General features: G+C 36.5%; 4 protein-coding genes across 7 annotated transcripts; 2 read left to right on the top strand and 2 right to left on the bottom strand.

The window, feature by feature from the left end:
- The first annotated feature begins 466 nt into the window (after positions 1–466).
- On the top strand, positions 467–4,607 carry Rap2l (Ras-associated protein 2-like). 2 transcript variants are annotated; one of them, XM_089594501.1, is made up of 2 exons: positions 467–1,221; positions 3,383–4,607. In XM_089594501.1, exon 2 carries the CDS (start codon positions 3,659–3,661, stop codon positions 4,202–4,204), a length of 546 nt encoding a protein of 181 aa, XP_089450627.1. In that variant the 5' UTR covers positions 467–1,221; positions 3,383–3,658; the 3' UTR covers positions 4,205–4,607. The 2 variants fall into 2 exon arrangements, with proteins under 2 accessions (XP_089450627.1, XP_089450626.1); XM_089594500.1 differs by having other exon boundaries at positions 467–1,572.
- A 4,659-nt stretch (positions 4,608–9,266) lies between these two features.
- LOC106647857 (uncharacterized) lies at positions 9,267–12,868 on the bottom strand. Its single transcript, XM_014364417.2, has 4 exons — positions 12,730–12,868; positions 11,606–12,214; positions 10,530–11,530; positions 9,267–10,451 (listed from the first exon to the last, which is right to left on the bottom strand). The coding sequence occupies exons 1-4, from the start codon at positions 12,744–12,746 to the stop codon at positions 9,361–9,363; spliced, it is 2,718 nt and encodes a 905-aa protein (XP_014219903.2). The 5' UTR covers positions 12,747–12,868; the 3' UTR covers positions 9,267–9,360.
- Positions 12,683–13,836, top strand: Adi1 (acireductone dioxygenase 1). Its single transcript, XM_014364418.2, has 4 exons — positions 12,683–12,867; positions 13,178–13,297; positions 13,368–13,547; positions 13,624–13,836. Exons 1-4 carry the CDS (start codon positions 12,745–12,747, stop codon positions 13,756–13,758), a joined length of 558 nt encoding a protein of 185 aa, XP_014219904.2. The 5' UTR covers positions 12,683–12,744; the 3' UTR covers positions 13,759–13,836.
- Positions 13,837–14,749: 913 nt separating this feature from the next.
- RnrS (ribonucleoside-diphosphate reductase subunit M2) lies at positions 14,750–18,641 on the bottom strand. Of its 3 annotated transcripts, none has more exons than XM_023390506.2 (7): positions 18,416–18,641; positions 16,305–16,382; positions 16,032–16,223; positions 15,687–15,922; positions 15,382–15,610; positions 15,077–15,295; positions 14,750–14,994 (listed from the first exon to the last, which is right to left on the bottom strand). In XM_023390506.2, the coding sequence occupies exons 1-7, from the start codon at positions 18,473–18,475 to the stop codon at positions 14,836–14,838; spliced, it is 1,173 nt and encodes a 390-aa protein (XP_023246274.2). In that variant the 5' UTR covers positions 18,476–18,641; the 3' UTR covers positions 14,750–14,835. The 3 variants fall into 3 exon arrangements, with proteins under 3 accessions (XP_023246274.2, XP_089450625.1, XP_014219902.2); XM_089594499.1 differs by having other exon boundaries at positions 16,305–16,367; positions 18,446–18,641; XM_014364416.2 differs by having other exon boundaries at positions 16,305–16,367; positions 18,416–18,638.
- Between the last annotated feature and the right edge of the window lie 47 nt (positions 18,642–18,688).

Here is an 18,688-nt window from a genome sequence, read left to right as displayed (position 1 = left end):
TATGTTTCATTGTCCAATGCGTTATTTTTTTCAAGAAGAAAAATAATAAAACAATATGTTTGAACATGAAATCAAGAATTCCACGAAAAAATCATGCGTCATGAAATTGAAAAAAAAAAAAAAAAAAAAAAAATCCAACTAAATGAACTAACTATCCTGGAACCAAAATTTAATCACATACTTTTACCTACATGTACTTACGTATAACAGCAAAATGCACCAGCAGCAGGCGTTGGGCAAAATTTATGACAATACTATAGTATAAGACAACGGCCGGGTATACCGGTATATTGTGATGTTCATAGCAATCTCTGCATGTGCAAAAATTCCGGGGGTTCAATGGAAGAGGGAGCGAGATAGAAGAGTTTTATCTTCCCCCCCCCTTCTCTTCCACCCACCCACTACAGCGCAGCAGTCCATTCTCTGTCCATTCACGATTTTCGTCTCTTCGGAGTTCGGAGAGCGCCTCTCACTCTCAGTCTTGCGGTGTGTCTCGTCCTAATGGTTATACCTACTTAAGTACTTTTAAGTTGCACTTGGCTAGCTTTCCGATCCTTTTAGCGTAAACGCAAGCTCACATGCAGCCACCAGCTTGTATATAGAAGCGAATTTATTTTGTGATAATCTAAGTATATGGAATGCTGACAAGGACATCTCGTTTCGTTGAATCTCTGCTGAGGAGCAAACAGGAGCGGAACGGAAGATAGTTGTGTGCAAAATGTTTGATTAAAATTAATGAAAAAGCCTAAGATGCATGCCGTTGATGGTTATACCTACCCTGTAGTAGTAAAATACAGAGTGTGCAGTGTACATACCTAATTAGTTTTTTGCTGATGATGGCACAAGAGGAAAGAGGAAAGAGAGGATACGTGCAACATCTATAGATATATATATATATATATACATATATATATAATAATATTACATTTGTACTCGCGCGGCGGAAGGAAGCGGCGGCCTGCCGCTGCTGCTGCATATTTTTCTGCTGCTGCTGCTGTTCTCTCTCCTCACCATATACCTTCTCCTTCTTCTCGTCTCTCGGTCTCGGCGACGACGGTGGTGACGGTGTATACATACCTACTCAAGCTTAGAGTATACTTACTCACTGGTGCGCCAGTATCACCTGGTATCACAGCGGTTCTGCGGTTGTTTCTACTGCCACTGTGGCTCGCCAAGAAGACGTCCTCGAAAGTCAACAACGTAGAATGGGGGTGCTCTAGTGTGAGTGTGCAACTTCATCTGTGTTTTTGTTTTACGTGCATGTGAGTGCTGTGTGAATAGTGTGCGTTAAACAAAACAAAAAGGAACCATTTCGTACACCCACTATTTACGTATATATTCATATACATAGGTAATAGAGTTCTCGTTGCCTTTGCTGCTCCGATCCGATCCAGTTATTACATCTATTCGTGTGTGTGTGTGTGTGTGTGCGCACACGAGCGATAAGATGGCGTCACGCGTGCCGTCGTCGTCGTCCTCTTCGTGGTCATTACCTTTAGTGCCGTCATCTAGGAAGACGTGGACGTAGAGGCAGTGACACTCACGTGGGAGCTCTCACCAGATCGTTTTCAGGTTCGAGACATTACTCATTCCTTCATTCTCAGTCAATTGAGTCAGTGCTGCTCCTGCATACCTATGTGTACTATATGCGTGTACGGTATTTGGATAGAGTGTGTGTTCAAATGCGTAGGTGTCTTGTCTTTTTTTTATTACCTTCTCTCTCTTTCTCTCTCTCATTTTCCTTCCCTGTATAACTGAGGTATGCAACACATATATGTATTTTTTGTGGATAAGTGTGTGTGCGTGTACAAACATACATCATATCCTCAGTCATCAGTCATCATCCCCAAGTGCAAGCTGCTCCGGCTGTACACTTAGTATTTACATACTCTATTAGATATCACTTTGTAAAGTCCTAGTTTTTTCTCAACAAGTAGGTATGGGTCTACTGGTCCATTAGCTGGACAATATAATGTGGTATTGCAAGTGTTATTTTTGATAAACAAAGGAGATGTGTGTTGCTCTTTTCTTTCTGTCCTCTCGTTTAACGGGAGTGGGAACGACGTATTCTGCAAGGCGCAGCTATGTGAGAGTATACATCAGAATGATCATCTCTTTCTTTCTCATAGTTATACTCTATATCTGCACAAAGTATGTATCATCATGTGTGTATGCCAGATAATATTTTTCTCGCCTTTTTTTTATCTTTTCTTTTTTCCTCTGTCTCCAATACTTGCACGTTTAAATATGAATAATACCTCATCTTCATGGACTTTGATGATGGACAAGCAATGCATATCTCTAAATACATTTAAAATGACAGTATTTCCGGGGGGGGATATCTATTTTGCCTGAGATTGTCGTGGTCGTTGCATTAATTTCATGTTTTCTTTTTTCTTGGTTCCCCCATCGTTGCTGTGTATTTAAATGAACAAACGATGAGAAGGGGATTAATCGAGTGGTTGTGCGCACATATTCATAGATTGACTGTTGGAGAGATAGAGCAAAGTGAGAATGTAAATTGACAAGTGTGTGCATGCATGGATTTTCTTTCATTTTACCTTAAATGGATGGGCATGTGCTCTCTAAAGCCTGGAATTTCTGTCTGGTTCCACGAGTTGGCGAATATCGTCTCTTGCAAGTCTCCTGCCTGGTTTCTTTTTTTTTTTTTTTTTTTTTTTTGCTCCGTAATGGTATAAGATTGCAGGATTTACAGGTAATCTCTGTCTCTTTTTCTCTGTGGCTGGGTTATAGATTAGTAATTACACGTGTGATGTAACACATTTGCAAAATTCACCAAGTAGTATGCCCGATTTGCCTCTTGTATACCCGCAATTGCGCATGTTTTATCTGCTTTGTATGCTGCTATTTATGAAGTGTAGAAAAAACATTGATAATGGAGTGAATCAACCTACTGAAATTATTCATCAGTATTGAAGTTTCCTTTTAGTATATGTTATTGTTATTGCAGAATGATTGTTCGCTGAATCATATCAACTCCTAAATATTAACTTTTTTAGAGCTTGTTTTTCTTGTATGCACTGGTCTAATTTTACAATTAAAATAACTTTTGAATTGTAAGTCGGTATGCAAAATAAAAAATTTCGCGGCACTTACACAATCTTTTTAAAATAAATTATTTTCTATTCATTTTGATAACATATTAATCGGATATTTCGTAGTGGCGTGTATACATGTATTCTTTTTAAAATAGATCAATCAATTTGACATACTAAAGATACAACAGTGCATTAAGAGTTATAAATTTGCTATTAAATTTATTAAAAATATATGAAATATTTAATTGCTCTTGCATGTGTAATACAATGAACTGTTTATCGATTCAACAATTGTTAATACAAAGATGCTTTTTTATTTACAGGATATTCCCTGCGCCCTAGAGCCGGCAAGTGTCGAAACAATAAACTTGGTGAAGCGGGAGGAGGTTGCATCAGTATCGCTAAACCCAAGCCTTCCAGCTAGATGCATTTGCGGTTAAAGAATCGCCGCCGAAGAGGTCTCAAGTCGTAACTAAGGACAAAGCAGTTAAGGGCAGAGGCGCCCTCAGCTCCATCCTGGGCGCACCAATATCCGTCCGCGTGATCGCGTGCTTCGATTTTTTCTACTTTATGAATTTTCAACAATATTGATACACAACATGAGGGAATTCAAGGTGGTGGTGCTGGGCTCCGGAGGCGTAGGCAAGTCCGCGCTGACGGTGCAATTCGTCTCGGGCTGCTTCATGGAGAAGTACGACCCGACGATCGAGGACTTTTACAGGAAAGAGATCGAGGTCGACAACTCGCCCTGCGTCCTCGAGATCCTCGACACGGCTGGAACCGAGCAGTTCGCCAGTATGCGCGACCTCTACATAAAAAACGGCCAGGGCTTTGTCGTCGTGTACAGTCTGACGAACCATCAGACCTTCCAGGACATAAAGGCCATGAAGGAGCTGATAACTCGCGTCAAAGGCACGGAAAAGGTGCCCGTGCTCCTCGTGGCGAACAAACTTGATCTGGAGCATCAGCGCGAGGTCGACACGGCCGAGGGCAACGCGCTAGCTCAGATGTGGGGTTGCCCGTTCGTCGAAGCCTCAGCCAAGAATCGCACCAACGTGAACGAGGTCTTTGCGGAGATAGTGCGCGAGATGAACTTCAGCCCCGAGAAGGAGAAAAAGAGTTATTGCTGCTGCAGTATACTCTAATACTTAATCAAGCCAAGCAGCAGTTATGACGTGATTAGAATACACAAAGAGGAAAGGAGAGGTGGTGGTAGTAGTGCGGATATGCGGTGGACTGACACGTGCTGGTGGTCATATGTACATGTATACCTTTTCACTGTCGCAACTACGTATGCGGAGGAAAGTGCGTTGGAACTTACTATTTTAATTTATCGAGTTGCCAAGTGATATACGTGGGGGTGTTTCCTAATTGCGGTCAATTGCGAATATAGCCCGAGGAAACGTGTCGACTTTGAGAACGTAAAAAGTAACATTAAATGTCTCCTCTTCCTCTTTATTTTTTTCCCCCTCCTCACACTACAGAACCGGAAAACGAGCGCATGACTGGCTGTAAACATACCTACTAAGAGGAGGAAAAAAAAAAAAAAAAAAATAGCGAAAAGAGGAAGGAGAATCAGACAGGTGCGCGTCTTCGTCGCGTTTCTATCGGAGATATATTACACATGTGTACACATAAATAAAACAAACTAAAATCATAGCGTGACGCATGTACTGCTGCAGTAAAATCAAAAAGACGAGCGTCACGGTTATTTTATTATACGCCGATGGTATTACGTGTAATAATATTGTAATATATATATATGTATATGAAATTGGTAGGCGTTTAAGCAAGATACAGTTAGTTAGAGAAAGATGAGAGTCGATTGCACATTATACATAAAGACACACACCTAAGGATACAAAAAATAAATTAAAGTACACACACACACTCTAAGTAAGAAGGGGTTAGGACCAAAATGTTGCATGACACAACGGCATTTAGGAGTGTGAACAAATGAGTGATGATTTATCCGAGTAAGTTGTTATAATTGTTATTTCTCATAGGCGGCGAAGAAACCAAACTCAGTGTGTAACACTTTCTAGCTTAACGCTCGACCTTTTTTTCCCCCCGATTTTGTAAAAAGTATCTGAAAAAACATACATACAGAACTGGCCGAGTCGCACGCCTTAGATTTTTTGAAGTGTAGTCCTTGTTGTTTCAAGTGTCCCTTTTAATTTGATCTAGTTTTTGTTCCAAGACCATCGCGCGATCGTCAACCGCGTTAATCATTACTATATATGTATTTCAATAGGTAATCGTTAGTCAGCAATCGGAATCCGACACAAAGGAGAATAAATCCCGTTTCTTTTGTTGGTATTGTTCGCTAAGAAGTACATAGTAGTTCTTATGACTGTCTACTTGCTTAGAATATTTTTAGTTGACCAAGAACCACGAATATGGTTTTTCCAAGAAATCGTAGAGAGTTTATCTCTTAACGGAGATTTCAGTTCTCAAGCTTATTGTACTGGGCTCGAACCAAAGCTTTGCGGAACGTAATAAATCGGAGTGTCTTTCCGTGCGATGGAGTAGTAGACGACTGCAATTAATGTCATTTCGTCTCTTTACTTTTTCGTTTTAGTTATTTACCACAATTGAAATCTCATTAATTGTTGTACTATATGAGTTAATAGGGACTTGAAAGAGCAAATTGATTTCAGAATATTTGAGATTACTTAAAAAAAACAGCTTAGCCTCATAGTCTAGTTAGTTTATTTTTTAAATGTTATTTTTTTTTACAATTAATGACAATTTTTTCTAAAGCTTTGTAAAATTTAAGAGCCTTTCCCATTTTTTTTGTTTTTCTATCCTTACAAGCGATTAAGCGGAAGATCGCGCAATTCTTCCATCATGTTATTTATATAATTATCCGTGCGTGAGCAAGGATAGCTTTTAATTAAAAAGACGAAACTCAATCAGAGAGATATGAGAATTGTGTAAGTCATTATTATCTACTTGTCGGATACTATGATTATTATATTTTTGTTTTGTCTTGTTTGATTGTAATTATAGTTATTTTTTTTTTTTTTCGAGTAGCAATGCTTCAGTGTCCTTTTGTTTATTTTCAAAAAACAAATACATTTACACGAATGAAACAAAAATATCACTCGGCAGAGAATGATCCTATAGCAGAGAAAAATAAAAAGTAGAGATCTTTTAGAGAAGCGGTCGAAAGTCTAAATTTCCACAATATTTTTCTAAACGGTACATTACGTCGATAGCACAAAATAAATTCTACAAAGAAAGACGAAAAGAATAAGTAAACTAATATTCGCGCATATCATACGTACATGACAAAAAGCAAAGCTCCTCTACTGCTGGCCCTGAACAAACGTAATCTATGTAGGTGCACTGTCAAATCAAAAGACATTGGACACTGATGCGTACAATATACATATACAAATACCAATTGGCTCCGTTTTGCAAAAACTGCGCTCTTGGATGATAACCAACATCAACAATTTGAACGAAGTGTTTGCAAAGAGCGGAACCTCTTATAATACACCTATTGTCCTACACACACGTATGCTGAATCGAACAAATATTGATGTATTATACAAAAATAAAGTGAAAATTGCGAACCTGACGAGCATCCACGTGCGACTGGATTTTTATCAATTTTCTAAGTACATAGGGTATATTTGTAAACATTGTCGAGAGGACGAGTGAGCGAGTCCAGAGTATATTGTAACAAACGAATTTTTCCATGCAGCGCTCGTCGAAGCCGCGCAGATATATATATATATTGTAATAGTTGTCACACAAAACTTAGATGGATAATCGGCCTTTCAGTACTATCTGCGTATGAATCATGTTATATTTTTTACAAAACGTGAGGAGAGAAAGAGTGTTGGATGGTGTGAAATAATAATAATTAGAAACTGTAAATATTGAATAGCGAAGTCAAGTTATACATTTAATTATGTGAAATAAAAGAAAGAAAGAAAAAAGGAAAGGATGATTAATTTTCTCGCTCGTAAGCGTGCATTGCAACGTAGTACACGATGTAACAGATAAAGGCAGAAAAAATTTTGAGAGTCTGTCCGAATGATCAAACAATGAAACCCGTGATTTGTGGGTATAGTTTGCCTAGAGAGTGAATAAAAACAAAATGGAAAATTTTTTTGTTGAATAAATACAAAACAAAATGTTTATGAGAAACGAGCTCGCTCACGGGATCTCGATGACGCTCTTACGCGGTAATGTGTACATTTCAATCTCCGAAAGATTTTTTTTTTTATTCCTTATCTCTTTGTTGTTCAAAGTGCGGCGCTGGCGGCTAATGTTTTTATTTGTTGTTTCGCGAGAAAGGAAATTGTTATCGACTGATACGGCGTTAGTGGGTTTTTTTTTTTTCTTTTTCCAGACAAAATGTGTGTACGAGCTCGGCATATCGCGGATCTTAAAATAAGTACAGCGTGCGATTAAATCGTATCGTGAACCCTCCGAGCGAGGGGAAACTTCATACATGTTTGCAAACGGAAAATTTCGCTTGCACCGATATATATATATATATATATTTTTTTTTTTTCGTCGAGCGAGTTTTACAAATTGTCACACTTTGTACGCAAACAGGGACTTTTGTTAAAAGTACTCGTATCGTAAAAAAAATAGAAACAAGTTCTTCTCTTACTTTTTTTACATATTTAAAAAAAAAAATTTTCAGATTAGAACTTGTTCTACGTTTTTACGGTAAAGAAACAGTTTTGTAAAAGTCCCTGGTACGCAATATCCGGAACACTAAAGTGACTAGTACGTAACGAAGGAATATGCTTAGCTGCGTCAAAAAATTAGTTTGAAACACGTGAAGGAAGTAACAAATCGATACACCGATGTAATTTACAGCATTAATTGGTACTACTTTTTTAAATTATTTTCCATCTGTTAAACACTGCCAGCCCGATAATCTAGTCATAAACAGACGGGAGGACCTTGGAAAAAAGCTCTCGGCGTTATGTCTTTCTGTTTCGCGCCCGACAACAATTTGGCGAATGTCAAAGAGAGCGAAAGAGCCATCGCCGGTGAAAGCGTCCTCGTGATCTCGTAATTTTTGTACGATGTGTATAGAATTACAAAAAAAAATATGAAGAAAAAAAAAGTAGAACTTATAAGCGGTAAGGAAAAGAAAAAGGAGCGTTACACGGGGAGGTGAAGTTTTTATGTCAATCGTAGTTTTTCTCTCGAGCCTCTTTATAAAAAGAAAATGCACACAAGCACGCACTCACGTGTTTTATTGTTTTGAATAATACAACGCTGAGCGTCTCTTTATTGTATTAGTTATCAGATGTTATCAGAGAATGAACGATGCACGAATAGTGAGAGATATTATCTTTGGCGAAAAGAAATTACGTGTAATTGTATATCGATCATATTGTAAATATAGCCGTGTAATAACACGCGAGATCTTTTGTTTGTTTCGTTTGTTACTTAATTTTTTTCTTCATTGTACACATACGATTGAATTAATGAATTGTCCTTTTGGCGAGGGATGACGAATCGAATGTGAAATTCCAAGTTTTGGACGGAAACTTAAATTTTTTTTTTCTTCCATTTCGAGATAACTTGACGAAAAGAAAGTAATTTATCGAAACATTCTTTCGATTCGTCACCTATTGAAAATTGTGGCATTGAAGTTTATAAAAAAACAAAAAAAAAAATGTGAAGAAGGAAAGAGAGGTTGTATACGTGGCATTTTCTACTCGACGATTAAGTGTAAGGGAAAAACAAAACGTTGTTGACGCAAAATCTTTTTTTTATACTCTGCATTTTTTCCTCACAAATATTTTTCCAAAATGCGTAAACGTGATTTTTTAACGCGCTAAGATGATTTTTTTTTCCTTTCCATTGCACACTAATCGGGGCATTTTTTTTTTGTAAAGAAAGACTATTTTTTCTGGTAAATGTCGCACAAGTTTTTTAAATGCGAAATAAACAAAACGATTTGCAACAAATTTGTATAGAAAAGAAAAAAAAAAAAAAAACATCCCGATTGATTACACATGCGGACAGTCCTGTGCAATAACTGCGTTTCTTTGAGCTGCCTTCATTTGAAGTTTTATACAGTGTATTACAGTAAACAATAAACTATTATTATTATTACTTCTATTTTTTTTATTGAAAAACCATTTTATACTCAACGTATTAAATCATTTTCCACACTGACGAGTACAAAAATATATTTATTTATTCACAATTTGATAGCATCCTAATATCAAACTAATTTAAAGTATGACCAGCATATTTTACAAATGTTATAAAAACGTGTATTTATGTACATTTTCAAGCTGCAATTTTTTTACTACTACCTACGCTGCAAACTAAAACATTTCGCAACATTATCATTGAGCAGAAAAGCAACATCCATCGAGTCTAGGTGACTGATGATTTTATCTGCTGTAAATATTTGTATGGCAAGTGGTGATTTGGCTTCTGATTCCCCCAATGACAAATCATCAGCTCTGTTGATAAATTCTTCGAGCGATCGTATCAAATCATCCGTACTTTTCACATTTTTACTATCAAGTAACAATTGCCAACTACTTGCAAGCTTCTTCCAATGTTCGCTCAATGGGCTTTTTTCCATGACATCTGCTAAGATAGTTTGATGTATGTTCAAACTGCGACAGATTTCAGTAGCGTCTTTTTTCTTCACTGACCACACTATAGGGCACATCAATTCAAGAACGAAAATCAAAGTCTTTTGTGGAAAATATTCAGGGAACTCGAGACTCAATAGGCAGGCCTCAAATACAGTTTGAACGAGCACGTCAAAAACTTCAGGCTCACTTTTGTTCAACAATCCAATACACGAGCCTCTACTCGCTATAAACTCTTGGATACATCTAAAGCACTGCCTTTGAGAGGCATACAGCATTTCGTGTCTCAGTATATCTCGAGATAGCAGTTCTTCTGGATAATCCTTGCTAATAGAATCAAATTCAATCATAAACGTGTAGTGAAAGCGACGATATTTACAGCTAATGGATTCCTCGTGTACCTCATTGAACGCGTGCTCTAAAAGATCGTGCACTTGGCTCAACAAAGTGCTCACATGGTAACGATCAATTGATCCATCACGAGGTAGTTTTGTTAACAAACGTACGAGAAGCTGGTAATACAATTGATCAATAGGTTTGTCCAAATTTTCTAGACTTTTACATTGAGTAAGTACAGGGTCCAAGGTACACGAAGGTAGTAGGAGAAGAGGTAAGAAAAACTCTTCTACTAGTAAGTTCTTGCTCGTAATGTTCTTATCAACTAAAGTCTTTAGGTAGATCGACAGATGTGGCTGGCAACTACTAAAACCGTCGATTGCAATTTTTTGGAGCGCTTGTACTGCTAGAGGCACAGCTGAGGGTCTATCCATGTTTTTGCTATGCTTTACGATGATCACTAGAAAAAGGAATATTTTATTTATTCATTGCATACGTAAAAAATTCAATTCGATCTTGAAAAAAAATACCAACGAACCTTTTTCTTCATTTTGTACTCCAGCCATAGCCATCAAGCTGTCTAGCATGATTTTGTAAGTATTAGGCACTGGTATTTTCAGTACATTGAGGATCAGATCGATGTTTTCGTAACTTAAATTGACTAGATCAAAATTTCCGTGACCAATCGCTAATTTCGTTATCTCAACGATGGTTTTACTAGGTTGAAAGATCAAACGTTTCAGAAAATCCTTGTACTCTTGCTCGATGCGTCTTTCCGGATCTTTGAGCAGGAGATTCAATGGATCGTTCTTATCCAGGTGAAGAAAACCATCGTCACCCAAGCGCATAGGATAGCACTCGAAATTCAGCTTGTTCAGACGCCTCTCGCACTTGCCAAGTATTTTGAGCACAGCAGTAGGCATAAAATCTAGCAACTGTTTGATATTTCGCTTCGCCATTACTTTTACCATTCTTGTAGCACTGATTGAGAAAGTACTGCTGTCGTCACTCATCTTTCGACCTTCCTCCACAGACCTGACAAGAACTTCAAGTAAATTTTGCAGTAAGTCGGAATGTACCGATTTCACGTTTAATAGATTTTTATCCTCGTACTCAGCATCCTTCAATGATGAAACTGTAATTTGTTGGATCGACTTGACCAGCAGCTCGTAACTTTTACCCCCGAGTGCTTTAGCTGAGTATCGCAACAAATGGTGGCACTCGATGCCAATGGCCCGCTGCAGCGACAAAGCCGGCTGCTCCTCGTCATCAAACTCTGTCCAGTCCATGTAGCAATTGCAATCGACTTCTTGAACCTTGGAAATCAGTATACTGATCAAACACTTGTGAATATCTTCGCGGCATTTCAGTAGCGAATCGGATGGTCCGGTACATTCCTCGGCGCCGTTTCTACGTTGTTCGGGAAGGTCTGAGTGCTCGCTTTTCAGACACCTGGTCAACGTACGCGCTAGAGCTTTTAATACAATACCCTGACGCTTGTGAATGTCTAGTTTGCGTATACCTTCGGAATTCATGAACCTGAAATAACGTGTGAGTTTGTAAGATTTGTTATAAAAACAATGACAAGTAAAACAAATATTTTACGTTACCAACCTTTCTTTTTTGAAGAGATGAACAATTTCGCACAGATGGCTAACAAGCTTTCTTGTTTCTGCAATTGTGGCGTTAGAAACATCCAAGTTATTGCACTTGTGATCTAATTTCTTGTACAAGTATGGAACCATCGTTGATATAAGTTTGGTTGCTCGCGAAAAGTCTAGCATTAGGATGCACTTTGGCAGGACCTCCAATATCTCAGCGCATAAATTTACTGGAAAGTGTATCATAAATTCGCACAGAAAGGCATCGTAATGAAGGCTCCAAAGGATCTCTATGAGCATGTAAGGCGAAATAAGCATCTGCTGGGTTTCCAAGCGTTCAAACTCAGCTGCATAACCGCAGTTTTTTTGAAGTAGCCCTCTAGCCTTGAAATTAGTGAAGTAAATCAGGTAATTGTAAATCCATGAATTGATCGTTTCTTCGTATTTCCAATCGATCTCAATAATGCAATTGAAAATTTCACTGCAAAGAGATTCGATTGCTTCGATGATCGGCTCCGTTGAACGCTGCGAAATGTACCGTATATCGGAATCGGACTTGGAATTAAACTCATTGCAAGAAGACTGGATCACTTTGATGAATTCTTGTATGAATGTATCAGTGCTGCAAGCAAATAAATTTACCTTTAGAGATAATGATTTATTGTACTTTTCTTGCAATTAAGCATAATACCCAAGTGATCTTGAACAACGAAACATTAAAAACAGTACATTAAGTATACTATAAAAGTTATTTGTAAAGTAAGCAACTGTAAGTAATAATGGAATTAGTTTGGTCTCTTACATGTCTTGCAAATTTTTTCGTATGAAATTGAGCAATAATAAACAATATCTCTGGTAATAATACGAGAATAACAAAAAAATACACGTGACTAATCGTTGAAAATGTTCTGCACGTTTTTGATTAAAAAAAAACGCACCATGCACCCACACGAAACAGCAATCCTCAATAACTTATCAATTTGCAGACATTCGTCATATCTGTATATTCAAGTGCATCATTATCTTCTTTTTTTGCACAATAATCTACACGTCAAGATCAGCTGCCAGTGCAAAACCGAGTATAGTCGAGGTGTGTCTGCTGTCTCGAAGTTTCAATAAAGAAAATAAAGCACTTACTCTGCGAAAGAAGACATGGTGCGAGCGTGGTTTATGGACGATAGCGACGCCGATCAGAGGCTGGAGCATCACCGCGAGCCACCCGCGTATATCGGTTTGGAGGATTTGTTCAAGCGCACCGGTGTCGAGCACTTCAAGGTTATGTGATGTTTTTATATTTTGATGTTTTTCGGAGCAGAACTCATATATATATGCATAAGTGTATTTTTGACACCCTCTTTTTTTTTCTGCTGTCTCTCTCCCGCGCGGTTTGGTAAATTTAAAAAGGGCATGTTTGATTTCGGCAATTTATTATTGTTTATAATTTACTCTGCGACGCACATTGTTGCGGATGACGCATAATTTTGCGTTTCATTCAAAAATATTTGTGAGTTTTTTCAAAGTTAAAAGAAAAGTAAAAAATATTCCACTAGTGAAATTTGTTTAACTTCGCACTTATGAATTTCAGATCAATCACGCAGATCACCTCAACGATGCACTTTTAATCGAACTTAAGCAGAAAAGGGGATACTCTTACGAAGACGAGATTACTTGCTCTAAACAATGTCTTGCCAATTACGAAGAAAAGGTGCGTACATGCAGTATTAATATAATTTTTCTTTGAGCATAAGTTTAAAATGAAAGACATTTTTTCATAGTTGAAGAATTTTTTCACCGAACACCTTCACACTGACGAGGAAATTCGTTTAGTGCTCGATGGTTCTGGCTATTTCGATGTCAGGGATGACGAGGATCAGTGGATTCGCATTGAAGTTGAAGCTGGTGACTTGATAATTATTCCTGCCGGCATTTACCACAGATTCACATTGGATACTAAAGTTAGTAATACACGGTAGTTCATAAATTCTCCAAACATATGCTTGGAAAAATTTATTAATTGTTGCGTTATTGTAGGATTATATTAAAGCCAAGCGCTACTTTGTTGGAGAACCAGTTTGGTTGCCTTATAACAGACCTGTTGATGAAATGGAATGCAGAAAAAAATATTTGGACCGTTTAAAAAACGGTTTCGTCGTTGAAGTCAATTAATGAAGACATGCGTACTGCATAAATTTTAATATGCGTCTGTATTGTTAATTTTGCTAAAACTTTTTAAGCAGGATGTAATAAAAGATATATTTTGAAGTATACTTGTTCGTTATATATTAAATTTATTATCAAATGTTTACAATAATTACAAGTTTATACTCGTTGCTATGTGCAATTTTTTTTTAATTAAAAAGAGCTTCAAGATTTTTCTGGGAGCTTTTCAATTTTTTTTTTCTCCTTATAAAATAACATAAGCTTAAATTAATTTAGAAAATAAGTCATTTGTTGATTGCACATGAAAAAATTTTACGGCACATCAGACATTTCTTACACTCAAAGATTATAAGTAACAAGCAAGAATCATTTATGGTATAACTAGGTCATGATATATATATCATACAAAAATAGTAAACAGTTTGAATAATTTGTGCAGGAACAACGTTGCAGTTAAGTGTAAGAAAATTCTTCTGCAGTGAAAAAAATTCAGTATTCGACACCAAATTCTTTCTGTACTATCAAGTCAATTTCGAATTGATCAATTGATTTCGTTATATATTTATTTACATACTTACAAGTAGTAATAATTAGAGATCACTTAGTTTCTTAAACTTTGTCTGCTGGTCTTTCGGGAGACTTGTACCCAATCATAAGATAAAAATTTCAGCCAAGTTAAAAATTTTTTTTTTTAATTTTGCAATCACACAGAGTGAACTTTGTAGTAATTCGAATATTAATTATTTTAAAAGCAAACGCTTTCCTATAGAGTAGAGTTTGTGCCTACTTTTATACTTCAAGATTTTAATCAAAATTTGTTTATAAACTCTTTCAATACAAGAAAACATTACTTGAAATGAACTAACTCTGGTCAATATAATTTCAAAATCAGACGTGATTTGTGGTCTTTAAAAGGTCAATGATCAATATAAACATCTTAGCGATACGTCATTAATGGACATTAAAATCAATATTTTTTTCCCCACAAGAAACTAATCCCTAAAGAAACTAAATAATTGTATATGTGAATGTCAGGTGATACATATGAATAGAATGTAAATGAAATGCGAATTTGCTTAATACTTAAAAGTCAGCCTCTAACGAGAAAGTATTCTCAGTGTTATCTCTTTCCTGCATGACTCCCCACTTCTGGTATTCGCCTACTTTTTTCTCAAAGAAGTTTGTCTTTCCTTCTAATGAAATTTGTTCCATGAAGTCGAAAGGATTTTCTGAGTCATACAGCTACAATTGATTAATTACAGATATTAAACTTTTTTTGCATCAATATTTTTGCACTGTTGTAAGGATTAGGAGTAATATTTACCTTGGGCACTCCAAGCTCCTGCAGCAGTCTGTCTGCAACGAATTCAATGTACTGGCACATGAGCTTGCAGTTCATGCCAATCATCTCCACTGGCAGAGCATCAGTTAAAAATTCTTGTTCAATTTCAACGGCATCTTTGATAATGGAGGTGACTTTTTCGGGAGATGGCTTTTGTACAATGTGTTTAAACAACAGACAAGCAAAATCACAGTGCAATCCCTAAAACATACAAGAAGACAGCATTTTATGACACATTCGCGGAAAGATTGTGTAAAATAATAAATAGGAATTAAATTGAAAATAACCTCATCGCGAGAGATGAGTTCGTTACTGAAAGTAAGACCCGGCATGAGTCCTCGCTTTTTTAGCCAAAAAATAGCTGCAAAACTGCCACTGAAAAAGATGCCTTCGACTGCAGCGAAAGCAATAACACGTTCGGCAAATGTAGCGCGCTCATTGCTAATCCAGTTGAGAGCCCAGTTGGCTTTTTTAGTAACACATGGCAGAGTCTCAATGGCATTAAATAAGAACTCTCTAAAATTGATCAAACACGGATCAATATAAGGTAACTGTTCATTTGAAAATATGGGGTATCAGAAAAATTACTCACCTTTCTTCCGGATCACTGACGTAAGTGTCAATGAGAATAGAGTACATCTCTGAATGGATGTTTTCTATGGCAATTTGGAAACCATAGAAGCAACGAGCCTCTGTAACTTGTACTTCTTGACTGAACCTTTCCACTAAATTCTCATTGACAATGCCATCTGAGGCAGCGAAAAATGCCAATACGTGCGAGATGAAGTGTTTCTCATCTGTGTTCAACTTTTGCCAGTCTTTAAGATCCTACAAAAATAACAATTGAAGATACAAGATTTTAAATACTTTTTTTTATATTAATATATATATATATATATATATATATATATATATATATATATATATTGTCATTAACCTTTGAAAGATCCACTTCCTCTACTGTCCAGAATGAAGCTTCCGCTTTTTTGTACATCTGCCAGATGTCTGGCCATTGAATTGGGAAAATGACAAATCTTCTTGGGTTTTCCATCAGAAGAGGTTCCAACTGTGGATCGAATTTTTGAGAATCTTCAAAATCTATTTTCTTCACAACTTTGCAAGCGTCAATCTGTAATAGATAATAATTATAGGAATAAGTAGTTACATGATAAATCTTGGTTTTTTAAAGCTACATTTTATAACTACTTACATCATTTTTTACTCCATTCTGATGAGTAATTGTTGGAGAGATACACTGTTTTTTGGGAGATATCTGAAACAATTTTTTCTTTTGATTATTTAGTTCATTATATACAGATTACTGTTAAATCAAACAAATATTTAGTGAAAATTGTATGTGTGATGATAAAGGTGGCTTCTCAAATAAAACTTATATTTTCTACTGAAACTACAAATAGTGGCAATATTGCACAATAATGACTCATACCATTAAGTAACCATGTTATCAAGCTGTTTATATTTTTTTTATCAAGAACAATAATAAGAAATGGTAATGGAATTCTCATTGTAACAAAATACTAACTGGAAAGTGTCCATTCATGCTATATTTTTTTACTGACACACTATCTTGCTGATCGGTTTAAAAGAAAAGTTTCAACAAAGAACATTTTTTGCTTTGGTTGACACTAAGGGACTCTACGACAGAATGAGTAGATTGGACAGTGATAAAGTTGATAATTTAATCCTTTCATTTTTATATATCTTGTTGCCGTGCTTGCGATAATATTGACTGTGGATTTCAAGTAACAGGAGGCGAACAACTTGAGAACAATCGCATGTTTTTGAAAGACCATCGTCTGCATAAATGCGCATGTATAGCTATACATGGACTGAATGAAAACATTATTATCATTGGAGTAGGTGTCGGATATTTTTAAATATTTATTTTTTTCCGAGTAATAATTTGATTACAACGATTTCAAGAAAAAACATTTCGTTGGCATTTGACACTGAAAAAAAATTCTTTTAGATATATTAAACTGATAGATTATGCTGATGCAATACACTTACACATATATTTCTATTCCGAATATAGACATACAAAACTCATATATTTAGAGTTACCTATCATCATATTTTCTACATAAAATGAAACATGTGTGTGTCATTCGACAGAAAAAGACTATAATTGATTAGTAAGTGAAATTTGATTATGTGATGTATATATATAAAAAAAAAAAAAATCGCCGAGTTGGAAAATTCCAAGAAACAATTAAAAGCAGTCAAGACATAATCACGCGCTCATGTAATTAAAGCCTACATTTTTTTGTCATTTACCTATCAAATTTTATCAAAGTAACATTAATAAAACAAACTATGATTAACTAAAGCAATTTACAAGTAGAAGAATTTGTTGGGTTGTAAAAATAAATGTGAGCAGGTTTTCTCAAGATATTTGTGTAATACATATAAGGTATCATGAAAAGTTCTCAAGACCCAAGCCTTCTACGCTATCACAGAATTGTTGGAGCAACGCTATTAACGAATTTTACGTAATGACGTAAGCTTTCGGAGCACTCCATTTTGGAGCGGATCGCAAAAAGGCGCGCTTTTATTTTTTATCACGTAGTCGCGATATTGGGCGTGTGTGTCTTTCTCTTTCCCAACAGCAACAGTTGATCGTAGGTTTGTAGAGTGTGTACTTATGTGTAGTGCTTTCCCGCGTTTTTAACGGCAAGAGTTAATACTTCATTGTGCTAATAATGTCGAAATGGAGACTTTTAATGGTCTTTTGGGAAAGTTTAGAGGTTGTTGAGAACTATATAATTTATCATAACTTATAATCGAAGAAATGGCAATTTTTGAGAAAAATCGTGGTGTACGAAAGTCGTACAACTTCAAACCCTTGGCTTCCAAGAGGTGAAATTAAAAAAAATGTATGAAAAAACAACAGTACTCATGACGTCTTCAGCAAGTAATAACGAAGGCGAAGGTGATGCGTATTTACAGTCTTACATATATTCTCCCTTTTCTACTTTTCTAAACTGGAGTCGTACTCCAAGGAAAAGGTACGAGTATCTACGGCCTAATATTAGATTGCTCCGAAAATAAATAGATACATCTTTTACATGTAAACTTTTAATTATTTACATTTGACACGTATCGATACAGTACACGGCGCAATAACGATATTGCATTAAACTAACGACAGAAAATGATATTTAAATGTTCAGCACGTGCAACAATCCAACTGTCACGTAATACGATTCTCCTGACGTTTTCCCGAGCTTTTGTTGTGTATCTGTTGCAATAGAATGAAAAAAAAAGTAGTATTAAAGTAGCCCGAAAAAAAGTACTCACGAGTGAAACAGCCTCGATGCCATTCAGCACGTTCTCCTTCGTTGAAACCTTGAGGGCCATCTCCAGGGATTGGGATTCGCAAGTCAAACTGTGCACGAGAGATCCGAAAGGAGTATATAAGAGTCGCTGGCAGGAAAAACGCCCGAAAGTCTAATACGTGGCTAACGTACACCTCACGTTTGTCGGAACACTCGGAACTCCAACAATGGAATGAATGATGGGGGATGGGGGGCTCCTCACTGCATTTTCAGGCGGCAAACGCCGGCTCTCTCA

This window comes from Copidosoma floridanum, unplaced genomic scaffold, assembly GCF_036245765.1.
Source record: "Copidosoma floridanum isolate Cflo_tuat_1 unplaced genomic scaffold, Cflo_Japanese_pri ptg000021l, whole genome shotgun sequence".
Lineage (NCBI taxonomy): Eukaryota > Metazoa > Arthropoda > Insecta > Hymenoptera > Encyrtidae > Copidosoma > Copidosoma floridanum.
Note: the sequence above shows the minus strand (reverse complement) of the source record. Positions and strands in the feature narration are given on the sequence as shown.

What these genes read in the sequence shown, in the direction of transcription:
- RnrS (XM_023390506.2), bottom strand. Translation starts at nt 18,475, where the DNA reads ATGGCCCTCAAGGTTTCAACGAAGGAGAACGTGCTGAATGGCATCGAG. An exon ending in AGAATGGAGTAAAAAATGAT is followed by an intron (nt 16,224 to 16,304) that starts GTAAGTAGTTAT and finishes TATCTATTACAG; the next exon opens with ATTGACGCTTGCAAAGTTGT. An exon ending in AGGAAGTGGATCTTTCAAAG is followed by an intron (nt 15,923 to 16,031) that starts GTTAATGACAAT and finishes TTATTTTTGTAG; the next exon opens with GATCTTAAAGACTGGCAAAA.
- LOC106647857 (XM_014364417.2), bottom strand. An exon ending in CATCTCTTCAAAAAAGAAAG is followed by an intron (nt 11,531 to 11,605) that starts GTTGGTAACGTA and finishes ACGTTATTTCAG; the next exon opens with GTTCATGAATTCCGAAGGTA. An exon ending in AGTACAAAATGAAGAAAAAG is followed by an intron (nt 10,452 to 10,529) that starts GTTCGTTGGTAT and finishes TCCTTTTTCTAG; the next exon opens with TGATCATCGTAAAGCATAGC.
- Rap2l (XM_089594501.1), top strand. Translation starts at nt 3,659, where the DNA reads ATGAGGGAATTCAAGGTGGTGGTGCTGGGCTCCGGAGGCGTAGGCAAG.
- Adi1 (XM_014364418.2), top strand. Translation starts at nt 12,745, where the DNA reads ATGGTGCGAGCGTGGTTTATGGACGATAGCGACGCCGATCAGAGGCTG. An exon ending in CCGGTGTCGAGCACTTCAAG is followed by an intron (nt 12,868 to 13,177) that starts GTTATGTGATGT and finishes TATGAATTTCAG; the next exon opens with ATCAATCACGCAGATCACCT. An exon ending in TTGCCAATTACGAAGAAAAG is followed by an intron (nt 13,298 to 13,367) that starts GTGCGTACATGC and finishes ATTTTTTCATAG; the next exon opens with TTGAAGAATTTTTTCACCGA.